The following is a 17,810-nucleotide window of genomic DNA, read 5'->3' as shown; positions in this document are numbered from 1 at the left end:
GAGGGGAGTGGAGACACATGCCAGTTGCATTGGTTGGAGGAAACCCCGAAGCTGCTTTTTCTGCGAGTGCCTGTGAGGGAAGGAAAGGCCTGCGGGCTTCGCTGAGATGACTGGCCTCACGGCTACAGTGACCATGGGGTGCTTGGGTGGCTGGAGGAGACCGGCTAGCCGACTGGCTGCTGCCCCCCCCCCCCTTGGGATTCCTCCCATGTGGGAGTCTACAGGCGGCGCGAGGGAATCAGGCGGACTTGGACCGGCTCCAGCGCCTGCGGAGGGTTTTAGAGTGGCCCACTTGCTTGCCTGAAGGGTCAGTCGGGTGGGAGGAACAAGGAGCCGCCCCTTCCAGGCAGGCGGGGTGGGGGCGCTGGGAAGTGCTTGAGATGGGACTTTGTCCTGCCCTCTCGCACACCGGCTACGGCCCCCGCCATGGCTCGCAACTTCGAGCTCCTCTTTGACTCCCTGGGACACTTCGGCAGGTAAAAGAGTCCACGCGGCGACCGGAGGCCGGGGACAAGAGCGGGCACTCGATCAGTTTGGGCTCTCTAGTCCTACCCGCCCGCCCCACACTCTACTGAGGAGGAGGAGGGCTAGCAAGGGAATTCCAGGCGGCAGCGACTTGACGCGCGCACGCACACTCGGGAGCGTCCGTGTCCTGGGTATTCGGGATATGGAGACACGTGACAGAGTTCGTAGTGGGCACCAGAGGGACCTCGAGTCCCCGCGTGCAAACTGCATTGAGGGAGGGAGAGAGTTTTCAGAGAAGGCGTTCGGCGTTGCGCTCAGTCCTTCGTTTCTTAAAGTGAGGGGCTATCACGGAAGATTAGAACCGACTGTGCTTCATGTGCCCCAAGGAACTCCCCCCCCCCCGTGTTAGGTCTGGCTCTCGGCACAAGCGTTAGGGGCAACACTCACATCAATGTAGAATGTGCGTGATTTGGGGAGGGGGACAGCCGGTTCTCTGTCGGTGTGCGGCAAAGCCCTTTGGGAGCGGGGAGGTCTCTGTATATGTCTCTGTGCGAAAGGAAGAATTCAGAAATGTGTTTGGTGGAGTTCTCGGACTACGTGCTTTTAGGACTCAACGGTTCTCCCCGAGTATATTTGCTTTGGCAGGGTAAAGTAGTAAGAGTTTTCCACAGAGGGTTTTTTTTTTAAATGTTGTGCTGGATAATTTCCAAGTAAATAATTGTGTCACAATAGTGTTGATAATTTGGACCGCTTGCTCACCATGGAGGACAAAACAAGTTTATGTTTCTCTGGCTCGTTTTATAAGGGCAATGCACCTGCAGAGATGAGAAAGAGGACTTTACTGGGGAGGGGGGCCAACGGACTGACGGATGGGGAGCTGAGTTTCTAGCAGAAGTCAGCAGAAACTTGGGAGGGGGAGTCTTGGAGAAGGGAGGGGGGTCATGGTTTGCTCCCTGAGGATATTTGGCCCGATTTAGGCTCTATTGGAATAAAACAAATACCACAAAGCAAATATTAAGATTGCACCATAACTCTAGTTTTCTCTCATGCAAAAGAATCTGAACATTGGAACTTCTCACCACACAGGGAAGTGAGGTGAACAAGAAGCAGTGTGTTACGAAATCTAAAATTAGTTTCTCACTAGCTGTGTGTGTGTGTGTATTCAGTGTGTTTGTTTGCATATACTGGTTGTAACCTAGATTTGCCATTCATCTACACAAGAATCAGTAACTCATAGGTGTGTTTGTCCAAGTAAGAAATGCAAAAAGTTGTTGGTAGAGAGGATACTTTCATGTTCCAATGCAAGGAGTAAGTGGCAAAAAGGACAATGTTAAGAATCTTTCGCTCTCCCTCTCATGCTTGTTTCCTGCTGAAAATTGTACTCTGAGCAGATGTCTTGCATTATAAAGAGTAAAAAATATATATAACCAGGGATTAGTCCTAAATCTGATTAAGTAATTCTCCTGGACACAGTTATGCTGAAAAAGCATATTTAGAAACTGTGATTAAGAAAATTCCCACAGGCTAGCCATGTTAGTCCAAAGTTCCAAAGAGTTTATTGTCTATAGCCATAGGCCGTCACAATTTACCAAACATCAACTAATAAACAGTTAAATCCATTATCACAGTTTGTAAAGGTTACTTAAAATTAATTAAAACAGTACAATATGCCAAACTATGCCAGGAATGGTGGTTGTGGGTTTTCCGGGCTGTATTGCCGTGGTCTTGGCATTGTAGTTCCTGATGTTTCGCCAGCAGCTGTGGCTGGCATCTTCAGAGGTGTAGCACCAAAAGACAGAGATCTCTCAGTGTCACAGTGTGGAAAAGATGTAGGTCATTTGTATCTACTCAGGAGGGGTGGGGTTGAGCTGAGTCATCCTGTAAGAGTTTCCCAGGGTGTGGAATGCTAATGGCGGGAGGCTTCACTGTATCCTGAGGAGGTTCTTTTGCATATGGATTGGTACTTGATGTGCTAATCTTCTCTGCAGGGCTATTGTCGGGGATAGAATGTTTTGTTAGCCTGGTGTTTTTCAGAACTGGAAACCATGCTCTGTTCATTCTTAAGGTTTCTTCTTTCCTGTTGAAGTTTTGCTTATGCTTGTGAATTTCAATGGCTTCCCTGTGCAGTCTGACAAACTAGTTGGAAGTGTTGTCCAGTATTTTGGTGTCCTGGAATAAGATACTGTGCCCTGTTTGAGTGAGGCTATGCTCAGCCACTGCTGATTTTTCAGGTTGTCCAAGTCTGCAGTGTCTTTCATGTTCTTTTATTCTTGTCTGGATGCTACGCTTTGTGGTCCCGATGTAAACTTGTCCACAATGCCAAGACCACGGCAATACAGCCCAGAAAACCCACAACAACCATCGTTCTCCGGCCGTGAAAGCCTTCGACAATGCATTGAACACCTCTACGGGGAGGAAACATTCCAACAGACCCGGAGATTGGAAACACTTCGGAACAAGAAAGCACATCTACTCTGTTCTTTAACCTTTCTCCTACGCTGCAGGGACACAAGAACCATTCCATCACTGTGACACTGAGAGATCTCTGTCTTTTGGTGCTACACCTCTGAAGATGCCAGCCACAGCTGCTGGCGAAACGTCAGGAACTACAATGCCAAGACCACGGCAGTACAGCCCGGAAAACCCACAACAGCCATCATTCTCCGGCCATGAAAGCCTTCGACAATACATATGCCAGGAATCACGAAACAATGTTAGTCTTAGCAGCAAATAAAACAGAAGTCCAATAGCACTTGAGTGACTATAAGAATTTATTCCATCATAAGCTTTCCTTAGTCAGAGCTCATTTTACTGAATCAGAAATACTGGAATAAATTCTGGTTAATCTAAAAAATGCTGCTGGACTACAGTTTTGTTTTTCAGCCAAGAAAACATGTTCTTTGCAGTTGCTTTGAGTATGTTTCATATGTATTGTTTCTTCAGTCACTTGCCTTTTCACATTAGTTAGTATCTCTAACTTGTTTGCAAAGCAAAGCACTCTGTCCCACTCTGAAGCCTGTTCTGTTTTTGTTAGCTCACAGATTAGCCATCCTAGATCTTAAATCTTTATTCTGATAGCAGAAGTTTAGATATGTTTGATAATTTCACACAGCCAGAATTGCTGGCACATACATCCAGAACAAAGATGTTGGTCTAGTGGTATGGGGGTTTGCAGCTATTCATTGCAAATAACATTTGATAGTATTTCAGTGTAAAAAGAAAACAGGAAAAGTATCCTTCCAGTTTCTTATAGTTTGTATGAATTATAGCTAAATTTCCATTCCAGCTATTGAAGTTGACTATGTAACCAAGCAAAATATTTTAAAGAGATTGCTGTTGTACAATTGTAAATATGATTAACACTGCATTTTGAGTCAATGCATAATTTTTCTTTGACGATGGATTAAACAAAGGGATGAAGATGAATAATGGTAGGCCCAGAAATCCTGGGTCACTTCTGTCGTCGTCGTCATCATCATCTTAGAACCTTTGCTTGCCCAGCTCATGATAGTTAGGTAGGAGATGTTTTAGAATAATAATATTGCAAACATTTTGCAATAAATAATCGTTTTACTCTTTTGCATTTAGTAATTTATGTTTTTGGTGCTGCTGACTTATTTGGATATTATTTGTTCAGCTAACGAGAATAGAAAAATCTGACTTTGATTATTTTCTATCAATAATCATTTTTACTTTTTTGATATACAAGTTTTTTATAATACTTTGCATGCAGATCATTACTCATGTACAAATTTTAAAATGGGAGGATTCCCACAAATCATTCATATGTCTAAAATCTTTAGGTGAAAAGGGTTGTACTTGGAAGCTATGGCTTTTGCCTTTTGCAAGATGGCTGTTGTGCAGGTTCTAAATAATATCATGTTTTAAAAATTTGATTTCATATATCTTGGTGCTTGCCAGAATAGTTGAATTGAGTACCATTGTTTATAATCCCTTTGGTGGGAAACTACTTGAATATTTTGATTAATGCACATGTTGCCTGCTTAACTCTACCAAGTGAACCTGTATGCTAAAACATGACCTCTGTGATGTCTTGGGCGAATATCATTTGATAGCTGCTAGTATGAAAAAACAATTTGTGACTCAGTGGTGGTTATTCCAGACCACCTGTGTTGAATTTTTATTACTCTCAAGAAACTATCTAGAATAGTTTTGCAGGACACTCCTTGGAGAAAGGGTTAGATACACATTTCATAAATAAAATCTGAATATGTGTTTTTTTATGGACACCTGCATCCCAGCTGTTTCATGTACCAGCCTTGTGTGTGTGTGTGTGTGTGTGTTACTTTTAACCCTACAGTTTTGGGGTGCAGAAACTTGCTAAGTGATGGCTGAAACATACGTTCATCATTCTCACCTGACACAAAATTACTATGTTTTGAGTTAGGTGTAATTGTACCAAAATCCAGTTCTTAAAGAAGCAACCCAGAACTACAACAATTCAGAAAAATAGGTAGACCTGGGAGGTGGGATAGAGAAAATGAACATGTTGGCTGTTGCTTTCTTATATATGTACTCGTTAAAAAAGTATGAGCATACATCTTTCTGACTCCATTTCACGTTAAGCCATTTTCTTAAACCATGATGTCTGAATGAGCTTTAATACTTTATGCATTAAAGATTTCCTGTTAGGCATGTCTTCTAAAATATAGAGAAATAGTCACTAAAATGCAGCAAAGGAATGAAAAATACATGAAAAAGAAAAACTTATACTTGTTATCCTGCTGCTTTTGTTATTAAAACTATGCTTATTCTATATTCTTCCAGATGCAGAGAATTTATAAAGGAGACTGGTGCAACTAGAGCTAATAACTGTAATCTCTTTACCAAAAACATCAGAAAATAATATTATTGTAGAACCTTTACATTGTCTGCCTTTCTGTGTAGCACAGGCATAATGATTAGCCAATCCCTGATCTATTGTGGCAAAGGCTGATTCCTGCGCAGTGACACAAGGTAAAATTAGGTAACAGGACCTGGGCAATTACAGTCTCACCTGGAGTGCTGGAAACAAGCCACAAAAACTGAGTCCCTTTGGAACAGCTCAAAAGCATGCAGGGGTTCAGGGAGTGCTGGGGACACGGTTGGTGGCTGAGCACATACCTCAAATACCCCACACTGCTGGGTGACTTGTGCCGGAGAAGTCTCATTGGGCATTCACTTAAAAAGGATGTGAGGCCTAAGTAAAACATTTGTCTCATATCAATTTTAAGAAGGCAACTTTGGGAGCTAAGAATTTGGAACAGAAAAGCAATAGGGAGGAGGTGCAGTGTCCAACACAGTCAACTGTGACCTGTTGACCCACTGCCTTGCCAATGTGAAAATTCAAGGGACTGCCTTGCAGTGGTTTGTCGCTTTTCTCCACGGTTGGGAACAGAGGGTGGTGCTCAGGGAGAGGGTATCCATATGCCAACCATTGGTGTGCGGCTTCCCACAAGGGGCGATACTCTCCCCCTTGTTCTTCAGTCTTTATATGCGCCCCCTTGCCCAGTTGGTATGGAGTTTCGGACTGGGTTGTCACCAATATGTGGATGACACCCAGCTGTATTTGTTGATGGATGGCCAGCCTGACTGCCTGGATGTCCTGGTGAGAGCGTTAGAGGCTGTGTTTGGATGGGTGAAGCAAAGCTGGCTGAGCCTGAATCCAGCGAAGATGGAGGTCCTGTACTTGGGCCGTGGGCCGTTGAACTTGGGAATCTGGCTCTCGACCTTTGATGAGGCACCATTTGTGCCTGTTCCATTGTCCAGGAGTCTTGGAGTGACGCTGGACTCTTCCCTATCGATAGAGGGCCACGCTGTGGCAGTTGCCCAGTCTGCATTTTTTTTAAAATTTTCAGCAGGCCAGGCAGCTTGCACCCCATCTGTCAACTCACAACCTAGCTACAATGATCCACACAACCGTCACCTCCAAACTAGATTACTGTAACTCGCTCTACGCAGGGCTCCCCTTGGGTCTGACCCGGAAATTACAGCGGGTCCAGAATGCTGCTGCACGTGTCCTGATGAGTATAACATACAGGGCACACATTCGATCTTGCAGCAACTGCACTGGCTCCCCGTGGAGTTCCAGATCAAGTTCAAGGTTTTGGTTTTAAACTTTAAAAATCCTAAACGGACTGGGAACAGCATACTTGAGGAACCGTCTCTCCTCGTATGTACCTGGAGATCACTTAGATCAGCAGGAAAACAACTACTGGTGGTCCCTGCCCCCAGGGAGGCTCCAATGGCCTTGACCAGGGCTAGGGCCTTTTCAGTCCTGGCCCTAACCTGGTGAAACTCTCTGTTGGAGGATACCCAGGCCTGCCAAGACCTTAGGTCTTTTAGGCGCCTGAAAGACAGAGATGTTCCGCCAGTCGTATGGTTAAAGCCAGCCTAAGGTTTCTTTGGGAATCTGACTGGTCTGCTGGGGGAAGGTTACATAACCATCTGTCCCCTCATATGAGAAGTCACAGTGATAACACCAGTTGTATCCCCTCTCCCCTCTGTTTATGCTATGTTGGAAAGAGTGGAGGTGGCTACCATCTGGGGTTTGACTGTATATAGTGATGAGTCTGATTTTAATGTATTTTAATGAATCCAAATGTTCTATTTTCGTATTATTATACTGTTGTAACCTGCCCTGAGCCTGCTTGTGGGAGGGCTGGCAATAAATTAAATAAATACATAAATAATAATTACTCTCCCCACCTGCAGTTTCTTTGCTCCAGAATGCCACCTGCTGTTCCTGTTACAGGATTCCATCCTAACCCACGACTTGTGTGGCAGTTGGCCTATGAGGCTTGTACAGTACTGACAAGTCCATTATGAGAAAGGGAGTTTGACCTCCAATCTAATGGCTGCCTGCGGCATCATTCATGACCCAGTTAATAATTGTGAGTCAGTTCCTTAGGTACATATGTGCTGTCAGATTGCAATCAACTTTTGGCAATCCCAGCAAGGGGCTTTCAAGGCAAGTGGGAAACAGAGGTGATTTGCTATTGCCTTCCTCTGCAGAGCATTCCTTGGTGGTCCCCCATCCAAGCACCAACCCTACTTAGGTTCCAAGATCTGAAGGAACTGGGCTAGCCTTCCCTTCTCAGTTAGCTCCTTAAGTACTCACAAGCCTCAGTCCCGGAGTCTCTTGGGCTGGGTTTGCAGGGCTCTGATGGAGAGCTTGGTGTGATGGCCACCATCTTCTGCCATGGTGTGGTGAGTCTCCATCTCAGGGGCCTGTGCACTGGCCCAAAGACCTCTGTGACTGGCCTCTAGTCCTCAGCCAGCCTGTCAGGTACAGGTTGGTTTGGGGGTTCTTTGTTACAGTTTACTGTTACTGGCATTTTGGTATTTGATTGATTTTTGTTTGTCACAACATGGGGTGTGAAAGTATCGGCTGGGAGCACCACAAGCTCCCGTGGTGCTCAGGAGTGCCAGTGCCTCAGAGTGGACTTGGTTGCTGGGAGGTCTGGGAGGTGGCAATGGGCTAAGTCAAGTTTTCCTCTTTCTCATACACCTCTACTGGTAGCAAGCTGAGTCCCAGTAATACTGCGCAAATGACTTACCTTGGTCACTTGCATAGAAAACTGTTGTTGCACAAAAAGCGAAATGGTCAGGTGTACTGCTGTTTGTAATATGTGGTGTGGGTTGAAGGCTACTGAGATAGATCATACTATTATAGATACTGGTATAGAGAGATGTTCACATAACTGCTGCAGATACAACTTTCTCTGTGTTGTATTTTATCTACTTGTCATAGTCACCACAGGAATATCTCCCAAAATGGCATGGCTTAACTGGATAACAAATATCAGAGCTCTGCAGGTTCATACTGAGAATTATATTCTACTGAGTAACCTTAGTCAGCCGAAATAGGAATGTGTGTGCCACTACTTGCACCTTGAGAGATGACTAAAGGCCACTAAATGTAGCTAGGCCATTACCTAGGGTGCCAGCCTTCCCAAGATATGGAGTGGTGCCAACACAGCCCTCCTGCAGCATCACAGGATCAGCTGTCCCCCTGGCCTTGGAGTCGTGGCCGTATTGTGCAACAGCAAGCAGCAGCCCTGGATGCTACACCACACTGCTGCTGACGTGGGGCTACAGATGATCAGGAAGGGACTGCCACAGAAGCCACAGAAGCAGGAGCTGCCATGCTGCAGCAAGCACTTCTGGGCACCCTACTATTGCTGCTGCAACTGGACTTTGGATAACCAGGCCAGGGCCTTCTGCCAGGACCTCAGAGCAGTGGCTACTGTGCTGTGACAAGCAGCAGCTCATGTGCCATACTGCTGCAGCTGCATCAGCTGGGACGTTTGCAGGAAGTGTGTGTCACAGCAAGTGGCAGTACCATGCACCATGCCTGCACCCAGTTGGTGGGCAGCCAAGATATATTCACTCATCCTGCCTTCCTCTGCCCCATCCCCTGAGGCAGGGAAGGAAGAAGAGAAGGCCCCCCACTGGTTTTGGATGTGCCTGGCTCTGCTTGCAGCAGCTCTGTGTCTGTTGGGCTCATGGCGGGGGCTGCCTGGCTCACCACTTGCCTAGGGCACTAAAATCCCTTGGGCTAGCCCTGCTGCAGCCAGGCTTTTGTGACACCCAGTGACAAAGTAGCATGAAGTCTTCATGCACTACAGCCTGCCAAACTCATTGGCACCCAACTCTGCTTTCAGATAATTTTGTAAACTAAAGGAAGAAACTTACGAATATATTTGTACAAAATTGCTTTGGCTTGTGTAAAGAACATTTTCCATCTTTTTAAAAAAACATTAAAAGCAACACTTTACATTGGTGATCAGTTATTGAGAGTTCTCTTCACTCTGAAAACACCCCTCAAAACTGCGCTGCCCAACAGAATCCAGGTTGTCTGAAAGTATGCAATTTTGTCATGCAGCTGAAGTAAGAAAAGTATTTTTGGTGCTGTGGTTTGAGGTTTTCTGATTAAAGCAGGAAAATGCAACACCTTCTGATGGAATTTTTGTATTTCTTTTTCCCTTGCTGTATATTTTAGCCTGCTTGAAATGGTTAGTATTTTATTGAAGTCATTCCAGATGACTGTGTGTTTGTCATGCTGTGAGTATATATTTATGAACATTTTGTTGCTTTCTGGTTTTGGAGATCAATAATAATTTATCTGCTGAAGGGAACCACATTTTTGTTATATTTGGTTAATGAGAAAGTTTTATTCCTGCACCCAACCCCACAGCAGTTCCTTGATTGTGCCGCAGTGTAATAATGCAGAACTGATGTATGTATTGCAGGCAGGCAGCCCCTGCAGTAAGATTGCAGGTGACAGGTGACATAGCAGGACAGGTGACATGCCTTATTTGCCACACCTCGATGAGATGCTGGAGATCCATGACTGGTTTGCCAGGTATCTTTTTTCCCGTTAAAAGCAGCTGTGGAGGCCTAATTTGGATTGAGACCTTTTTGCTGGGGCAGGAAAGGATTGCCCTTCCCCACACCAGTTAGTCCTGGTAAAGAGGGAATTTCCTGCAGATTGTTATAGCTAAGCATATGCAAGAAGCTTTATAGGACTGTGGCATTACCAAGTAAGCTTTACAGTTGCTGCTTAGTTTATTGGTTTTCAAACTTGTTGAAGTGGGGCCCATTTTTAAACTTGCTGTTCTTTTGGTACTCACTTGCAAAATTAACTCCGTGCTACTCTCCTAAAACATGGAAATCTCACACCGTTTATATTTTTATTTTTTATATTTAGTATTTATAAATGTACAGTATTTATAGTATATTATATAGTAAAAGGTAAAGGTAGTCCCCTGAGCAAGCACTGAGTCATTACTGACTCATGGGGGATGTCGCATCACGCCATTTTCTTGGCAGACTTTTTACAGGGTGTTTTGCCATTGCCTTCCCCAGTCATCTACACTTTACCCCCAGGAATTTTACCGACCTCGGAAGGATGAAAGGCTGAGTGCCTTGAGCAGGTTATCTGAATCCATCTTCTGCCAGGATTAAACTCAGGTCATGTGCAGTGCTTGGGCTGCAGTACTGCAGTTTACCACTCTGTGCCACGGAGCATGTAGTATTTGTAGTATATTATAGTATATTATATAGTATAAACATATAGCATTATAGGCTGCATTTCATGACAATTTCATCCATGATGCAGAAGCAAAGGCAAATTTTCTCCAACCTTGCAGAGCCTCTTCTCAGCTGCTCCTCTGGCACCTCAGCTGTTCCCCCCACCAGGCTTTGCAAACCACCTACAAGAGAAATGTGACCTCTTTTGGGGTCCTTCCTGACCCACAATTTGAGAACCTCTACCTTAGATCAATCTTTCATGTACCTGAACAGGCATAGAAAGGACTGGAGCCTGTCAGTCTGAGCCAGCCATTTTGAACTGTAGAACATTTGGGAAATGAATGCTGAAAGATTTTCAGTTCAATGTAGCTTTGCCCTGTGACCACAGTTATTCAGATAAGGTGTCTTTAGATAAGGACTAATTTTATATTGTTACAGTTTTTAAAAACTTCTATATTTTTAATGTTCAGTGTTTAAAAGTAGATGTAGTTTCTTGTGTGAGCATCTCTACAAATGAGGCAAGAAGCGGAACTACGCATGTGTCTGCACCTCAGGGAGTGGTTTGAAAATTCCAAGTAGTTGGGCTGAAAGTGATTTATACTGAATACCATATTTTCTAAACAGCTTGTATTCTAATTCTAGCGCAACACCCCACTTTTCCTTCTTTTGCTCGAAGAACTCTATTTTGTGAGGGTGTTTATTTTGACTCCCTTTCTTTTTTAGTTAGATTTTGCCGTTAACCCTCTTCTTACACCCTCTGGGTAGATTGCTGCCACCAGTAATTATATTCAAAGATAGTTAATTTAAATTTCCTCTTTAATAACGTGTCCAAACATCAGGCTCCTTCATGGGACTACGTGGCCCTGAGGGAAGGAGTGAGATGTAGGAAGAATATATACTCTGGAATGGAAAAATCCCCCCAAATAAACTTTTCTTTTACAAGAAGCGTATTGTTTTCATACTATTTCATAATAAAAAAGAGTCCAGTAGCACCTTTAAGACTAACCAATTTTATTGTAGCATAAGCTTTCGAGAATCACGTTCTCTTCTTCAGATGCATCTGATGAAGAGAACGTGATTCTCGAGAGCTTATGCTACAATAAAATTGGTTAGTCTTAAAGGTGCTACTGGACTCTTTTTTATTTTGCTGCTACAGACTAACACGGCTAACTCCTCTGATACTATTTCTTAAGCTTGATGGTTTCAAAGATAGTTATCGGTTCTTAATGTTTCTTTTCATATGCTCAGTCACACAGATATACATAAACCATCTCTCTCAGGCGCGCGCACACTTCAGATAGATCTACTTCAGATAGATCAATCACTCACTCAAATGTACATAGACTTTCTCAGGCGCACACACAATTTGTCTGCTTTAGTTAGAATGAATGTTCTCTCACAGACACACAAAGTTCAGGCTTCCACACAGGTTGCCTAACTGAACTAGGATCAATATTTCTCTCAGAAATGCATAGACAGTTTCAGACTGCACACAGCTTGCCTGTTCTGCCCAGACTGAATGTTCTCTCTCTGCTCAGCAGGGCTCATTTTGAGGGGGAACGCGCAGGAACGCAGTTCTGGCAGTTCCCCAAAGAGGTCACATGCCAGGTGGCTCTGCCTACCTGACTCTGCCATTTTGGGCCCGTTTCGACCTGGATTGGGGCCGAAACAGCCTGGATTGGGTCTCTGATGGGTGGTGGATCACTCTCCCGCTCAGCAGTGGCCCAATCCTGACCATTTTGGGCCCCTTTTTGGCCATTTTCAGCCCCTTTTTGCCATTTTGGGCCCAATTTCGGCCCTGAATGGCCAGGATTGGGTCCAGAGCAGCCAGGATAGGTGATGTCAGGGTGTGTGGCATAAGCGAATCAGCTACGCCAATGACATTTCCAGTGATGTCAAGGGGTGTGGCATATGCTAATGAGTTATGCTGATGAGTTATGCTAATTAGTTCCTCCAGCTCTTTTTCTACAAAATGACCCCTGCTGCTCAGTAACAAAAAACAGCAGTTCACTCCGCCCACTCTCAGTCATCAGCCAATCATCTTACTCACTTATCCCTCTCTTTCACCCCCATTCTTCATCTGTACCACACCAAGCATTTAAAGGCACACTCAACGTTAAAATCGTTACAGCGTTATCATCTTGTAAGGAACCAGAAAATTTCACAATGAATTCTACTACTGTTAAAAATGGCCAAAGTGCTAAGATGGTCCTTTTGCACATGATGGTAAGGTTTTGTATCCTATCTTAAACGGAGAGTGCAAATCCATATGATCTAGGGAAAGTTGTTATTGACCTTGACCACACAGCAGGAGTATTTATATACAGTTTTCCAACTTTTGATTGATTAAGTCACACACCTCTTTTGCTTGCACCCCCTCAGATCAAGTCAAGAAAGAGTCTGATTTTGTTAGTCTTTAACCTTTGGACTACAGGAGGCACAAGTATGATTAGGGATGCTTAATATTCTTTAGTCCAGAAGCTTTGTTGAATCTGTGTCACTGTCTATTTTTTGCATCTCAGTGCCTTTTGACTCCACTGTTACCATTCTTCTTTATGCCCGTTTGTGTGTATAATCTGCCAATTTAGAACACGTGAATTACTACAAATAGGAACACTGTTGTAAACCAAATAACAACAAAGACACCAAGGTGCTACTGTGTACAAATTCTTTACAGGTTAATATAATCGTAAATATATCAATTAAGTTTTATAGTATTTGTTTTACAGTGTATTCACTGCACAGATTATATACCAATAACAATAATGTTATAATCCATTTACAACTAGAGTCAAAAATACCAACTAATTAATGGATTCCATTCACATGAATAACAATAACAAGTCTTTTGCTGATTACTATGTTAAATAACACTACTCAAGATGATTTACAACAGGTGCATTGTAATCTGCTTGTAACCAAAGCTAATTAAACTTTACTGTTTAACATAGTAATCATAATCAGCAAAAGACTTGTTTTGAAATACACAAATGTGTATTATGGCTAATGTTTGCATTATTGTTTGATTGTTTACTTCCAAGTCTACATTCTAGTTTCTTTCATGACACATCATGAAAAGTCCTATCTGATGAAGAGATGCAAAATGGGAAACAACGTCTGGAAAGCTTGTTATATTTATGTTTTGGGGCTCAAAGTACAACTTTTGGAAAATTGTTATTTATGTGAATGGAATCCATTAATTGCATGTATTATTGTTAGTTGGATTTTTTTACTCTAGTTGTAACTAGATTACAACATTATTATTGTTGGTATATTATTTGTGCAGTGAATACATTGTAAAACAAATACTATAAAACTTAATTGATATATTTATGATTATATAAACCTGTACTGAATTCGTACACAGTAACACCTTGGTGTCCTTATTGTTATTTAATTTTGAACATGTTCGATATAACTGATGAAGTGGACTCTAGTCCAAGAAAGCTTATATCTCAATACATATATTTGTCTTTAAGGTGTCACAAAACTCTTTTTTTTGTTTTTGTATCTGCATCTTCTCCAACAGATGGCTATCATTCAGGTGCTTGAAATAAATGGGATTTTCTCATAAACAAATATGTATGTTCAGTGGGTAACAGTATAATTTGTATGGTAAATATAATTTTAACAAGTGATCTATGTTCATTTTCAGATACCAGGCGTGGGTTTATTTGGCAGTTGCCTTTCAGTCTATTTCTTGTGGCATCCACTACTTAGCTTCTGTCTTCTTGGCTGTTACGCCAAAATTTGTATGCAGTGTCCTTGGAAATGTGAGCAGTGTTCTGATTTACAATTCATCTGTTTCAAAAATAGAGGATGTTTGGACGCTGTGGACATCAACACAAAGTTATATAGTGGTCCACCTGGAAAATGGAGAAGTTTGGGAACTTAATCAATGCAGCAGGTCCAGACGAGAGGATGTTTTGGATTTCACTTATGAATACAATGGCAACAAGACTGATTTTACATGTACTGATGGATTCATCTATGACCGGACCAAATGGCAGAGCACCATTGTCACAGAGTGGGATTTAGTCTGTCAGCGGGAATGGCTTGCAAAACTAACTCAGCCCACATTCATGCTGGGAGTCCTTTTTGGAGCTGTGATTTTTGGAGACATTGCTGACAGGTATAGTACTGAATTTGCTTAAGCTAGCATGGAGACTTGGATTCAAATCTCCACTCACCAGAGAAATTCACTGAGTGGCCTTGAGATAGCCTCGTGTATAATGCCCTGAATGAATGAACACCAATCCACCTAACCTCTGACACCTAGACCTCATACCAGATCAGGTAGCCTCATCTTATCTGGATCAAGCAGCTGCTTCTTACATGTTCATCTTGTCCATATTCTTTGGTGAACCCTTGCCTTTTTTCTCTCCATGCTTTTCATTCACACTCAGTTTAAACTTGGGCACAATTCAGGTAAGAACTTGCCCAAGCACTGCTGCATGTACCTGGTACTCACTGCTCCAGGTTCTTAACCATTATATGTACAAAGTTAGCATGCCAGTACAGTGTCAATCTGTGCTAAGAATATTTGATGTGCTAAGAGTATACATGAATTAGCAAACCTGGTTTAAATAAGGTGCTAGTTGTGTGCAATAAGATATGGGTAATTTCTTGCCTACCCTGACCTGGATAGCCCAGGTGAGTCTGATCTCATCAGATCTCAGAAGCTAAGCAGGGTTGGCCTTGGTTAGTAATTGGATGGAAAACCTCTAATGAAGACCAGGGTTGTAGAGGCAAGCACCGACAAACCACCTCTGTTAGTCTCTTGCCATGAAAACCCCACCAGGGGTCACCATAAGTCAGCTATGACTTGAGGGCACTCTCCACCACTACTCAGAGGAACAGTTTCATATTTGTATCAGCTTTTATTATTTGTTTGTTTATTTAAATATTTGTAAAAAATACAAACCTCAAGGCAGCTTATAAATTGTGAATTAAAGCATATAAAATACTTCAAACCACCCCCTTCCCTAAAATGCCTACAACCTATCCCCCCATCAAAAGCCCTAGCAAAAAAATGTCTAGAGATTGTGCCTCCTCAGCTCCTCAGGGAGCCTGTTCCATAAGGTGGGAGTTACTATAGGAAAGAAACAAACTCTGGCTGACACTATGCAGGCTACCTTAAGTAGAGGAGCAACTGGTAGGTGACAACCTGAGGTCCATAGTTGGCAGACAGGGAAATAGGGGAAGAGGCTGTCTTTAGATATGTGGGCCCTAGTCTGTGAAAGGCTTTAATTAACATCTTGTCACCTTGAAGTGAATTTGGAAGCAAACTGGCAGCCAGTGTGGTGGGGGAAAGTGCCATCAAGTTACAGGCGACTTATAGTGACTTTTCAAGACAAGAGAGGTGGTTCACCAAATCTTGCCTCCATGTAGTAACTCTAGACTTCCTTGGTGGTCTCTCATCCAGTTACTTACCAGGGCTGATCTTGCTTAGCTTCTAAGATCTGACTAGATCGAGCTATTCAGGTCAGGCGGCAGCCAGTCTAGCAGTTTTTAAATAGCTAGAACTGGCAATAGTTGGGCTGCTGTATTCTGAACCAGTTTCTGGGATGTCTGCAGAGGCAGCCAAATTAAAGCACATTACAGTAATCCAACTGTGAGGTTACAGAAGAATGGATCTGCATGGCCAGATCAGCTGGGTCTAAGAAAGGAAAGAATTGGTAACCAAATGCGGCTCACAGATGGCACTCTTGGCCACTACACTAACCTGCTTTTCAAACAGCAGGACTGGGTCCATGAGTGACCCCAAGATCTCAGCCTTCTCTGCAAACGCCAGTCCCACTCCATCTATTGCAAGTGGACCCAGTCTCTCTGAAGCACCACCCTTCCTTTCTGTGTTGGAAGCATTTTTGATATACCTCAACCCCAATCCTTTCTATTAATCCATTCTCTGTTAAATCTTTTCCTTTTTTTGTACCCTCCACCTTTCTTGTTTCTGTTATGTTCCCTTTCTCTTCCTTCCCTCTCTGCACATACAAATTCCTAGTGCTCCCATTGAACATAAGAAGAGTCTTGCTGTATCAGTCTAAAGATTCATGTAGTCCAGCATTCTTTTTCGAGCAATGGTCAGCCAAAAGCCTTTCAAGAAACATGAAGACAAGAACCTTTCTTGGTTGTTTGTTCCCAGTATTAATGAACTTTGAACATGGAGTTCTATTTAGCCATTAAGGTTAATAGCCATTGATAAATCTCTTCTTCACTAATCTGTCTATGCCAGTTAGGTTCTATCACTACTTTTTATGGCATTCCATAAGTTAATCATACAATGTGTGGAAAATTATTTTTGCATGTCTATACTGTAATAGTCCCTAATAGAATTTGCCTTTTTCTCTTGAGCTGCATACAGAATAGACATTTTCTGTGAGCTAGGCACCTAGACCCCAAGATCTTTCCTCAAGAGTCAACTAATTCTGACCCCATAAGTATATGTGAGGTTAGTATTTTCTGCCATTGCGCATCACTTGATACCTTCACTGAATCTCATATGACATTTTGTTTCTTATTTAATGGGGGACATCCATTTGAAATCCATTATAATCTGCTTCGTTTTTCACTATACTGAATAATTCGTTATCTTCCATAATGTTTGCATATTCCATATTACTGATGTGAATAATATAGGATATTACGTTGTCCCATCTTTTTTCATTGTTTTCTTCAATAGACACAATATGGCCTTTTGCATTCCTCTATTTGCAATACTACATCTTCAGGCAATAAAATGAACAAGGCCCTGTGCATTTATGCTTAGTCAAAATAGGCTGTCCAATCTTTGTTTTGCAGACTACTATCATGCAGCACATTCCAGTATCATGCAATGCAGAAAGGGACTGCTCCTTAGGCGTATTGTTTTCTCTGCCAGGATGTTGCTGTTTGCTTTTCCATTTAGCATGCTGATTTTAGCTTTCCCCCTGTTGTTTATGGACAGCATGTTCTGCTCATCTAGCAGATCCTCATAGTTTTGTGCCCAAGTTAAAAACTGGTGAGCCTCTGTAACTCGTTTCCATTATATTTTCATTAAAATATGTTCTAGAATTATTCTAAACAATATACGTATTTTTAGATTTAAGTGTGTAGTTGTTTCAGGAACCTCCACATAATATTGCCTGTTTGTCCTTCTACATTTTCCTTTTTTTATTTTTCTCACATCTAGTTTGGAAAGATCTGTTTTGAAAAATCACAGTCAAAGCACTTATGGATATTGTTTAGACAGGGAGGTGTGTATTTTCACAAATTCTATGGGCATCACCACTGTTTCCATTATCTTATTCCCTATGGCTGCCTCTCTCCTC

The 17,810-nt window shown here is 42.6% G+C and overlaps 1 protein-coding gene across 1 annotated transcript in view; it reads left to right on the top strand.

The window, feature by feature from the left end:
- The first annotated feature begins 329 nt into the window (after positions 1-329).
- Positions 330-17,810, top strand: part of SLC22A16 (solute carrier family 22 member 16) — a 31,227-nt gene continuing 13,746 nt past the window's right edge. Inside the window, exons 1-2 of the mRNA XM_055000243.1 lie at positions 330-476; positions 14,156-14,632. Coding sequence (XP_054856218.1) covers positions 427-476; positions 14,156-14,632 — 527 coding nt within the window. The 5' untranslated portion in view covers positions 330-426. The remainder of the gene's footprint in view (positions 477-14,155; positions 14,633-17,810) is intronic.

Source organism: Eublepharis macularius, chromosome 1 (genome assembly GCF_028583425.1).
Source record: "Eublepharis macularius isolate TG4126 chromosome 1, MPM_Emac_v1.0, whole genome shotgun sequence".
Lineage (NCBI taxonomy): Eukaryota > Metazoa > Chordata > Lepidosauria > Squamata > Eublepharidae > Eublepharis > Eublepharis macularius.
This window is presented reverse-complemented; position numbering and strand designations above follow the sequence as displayed.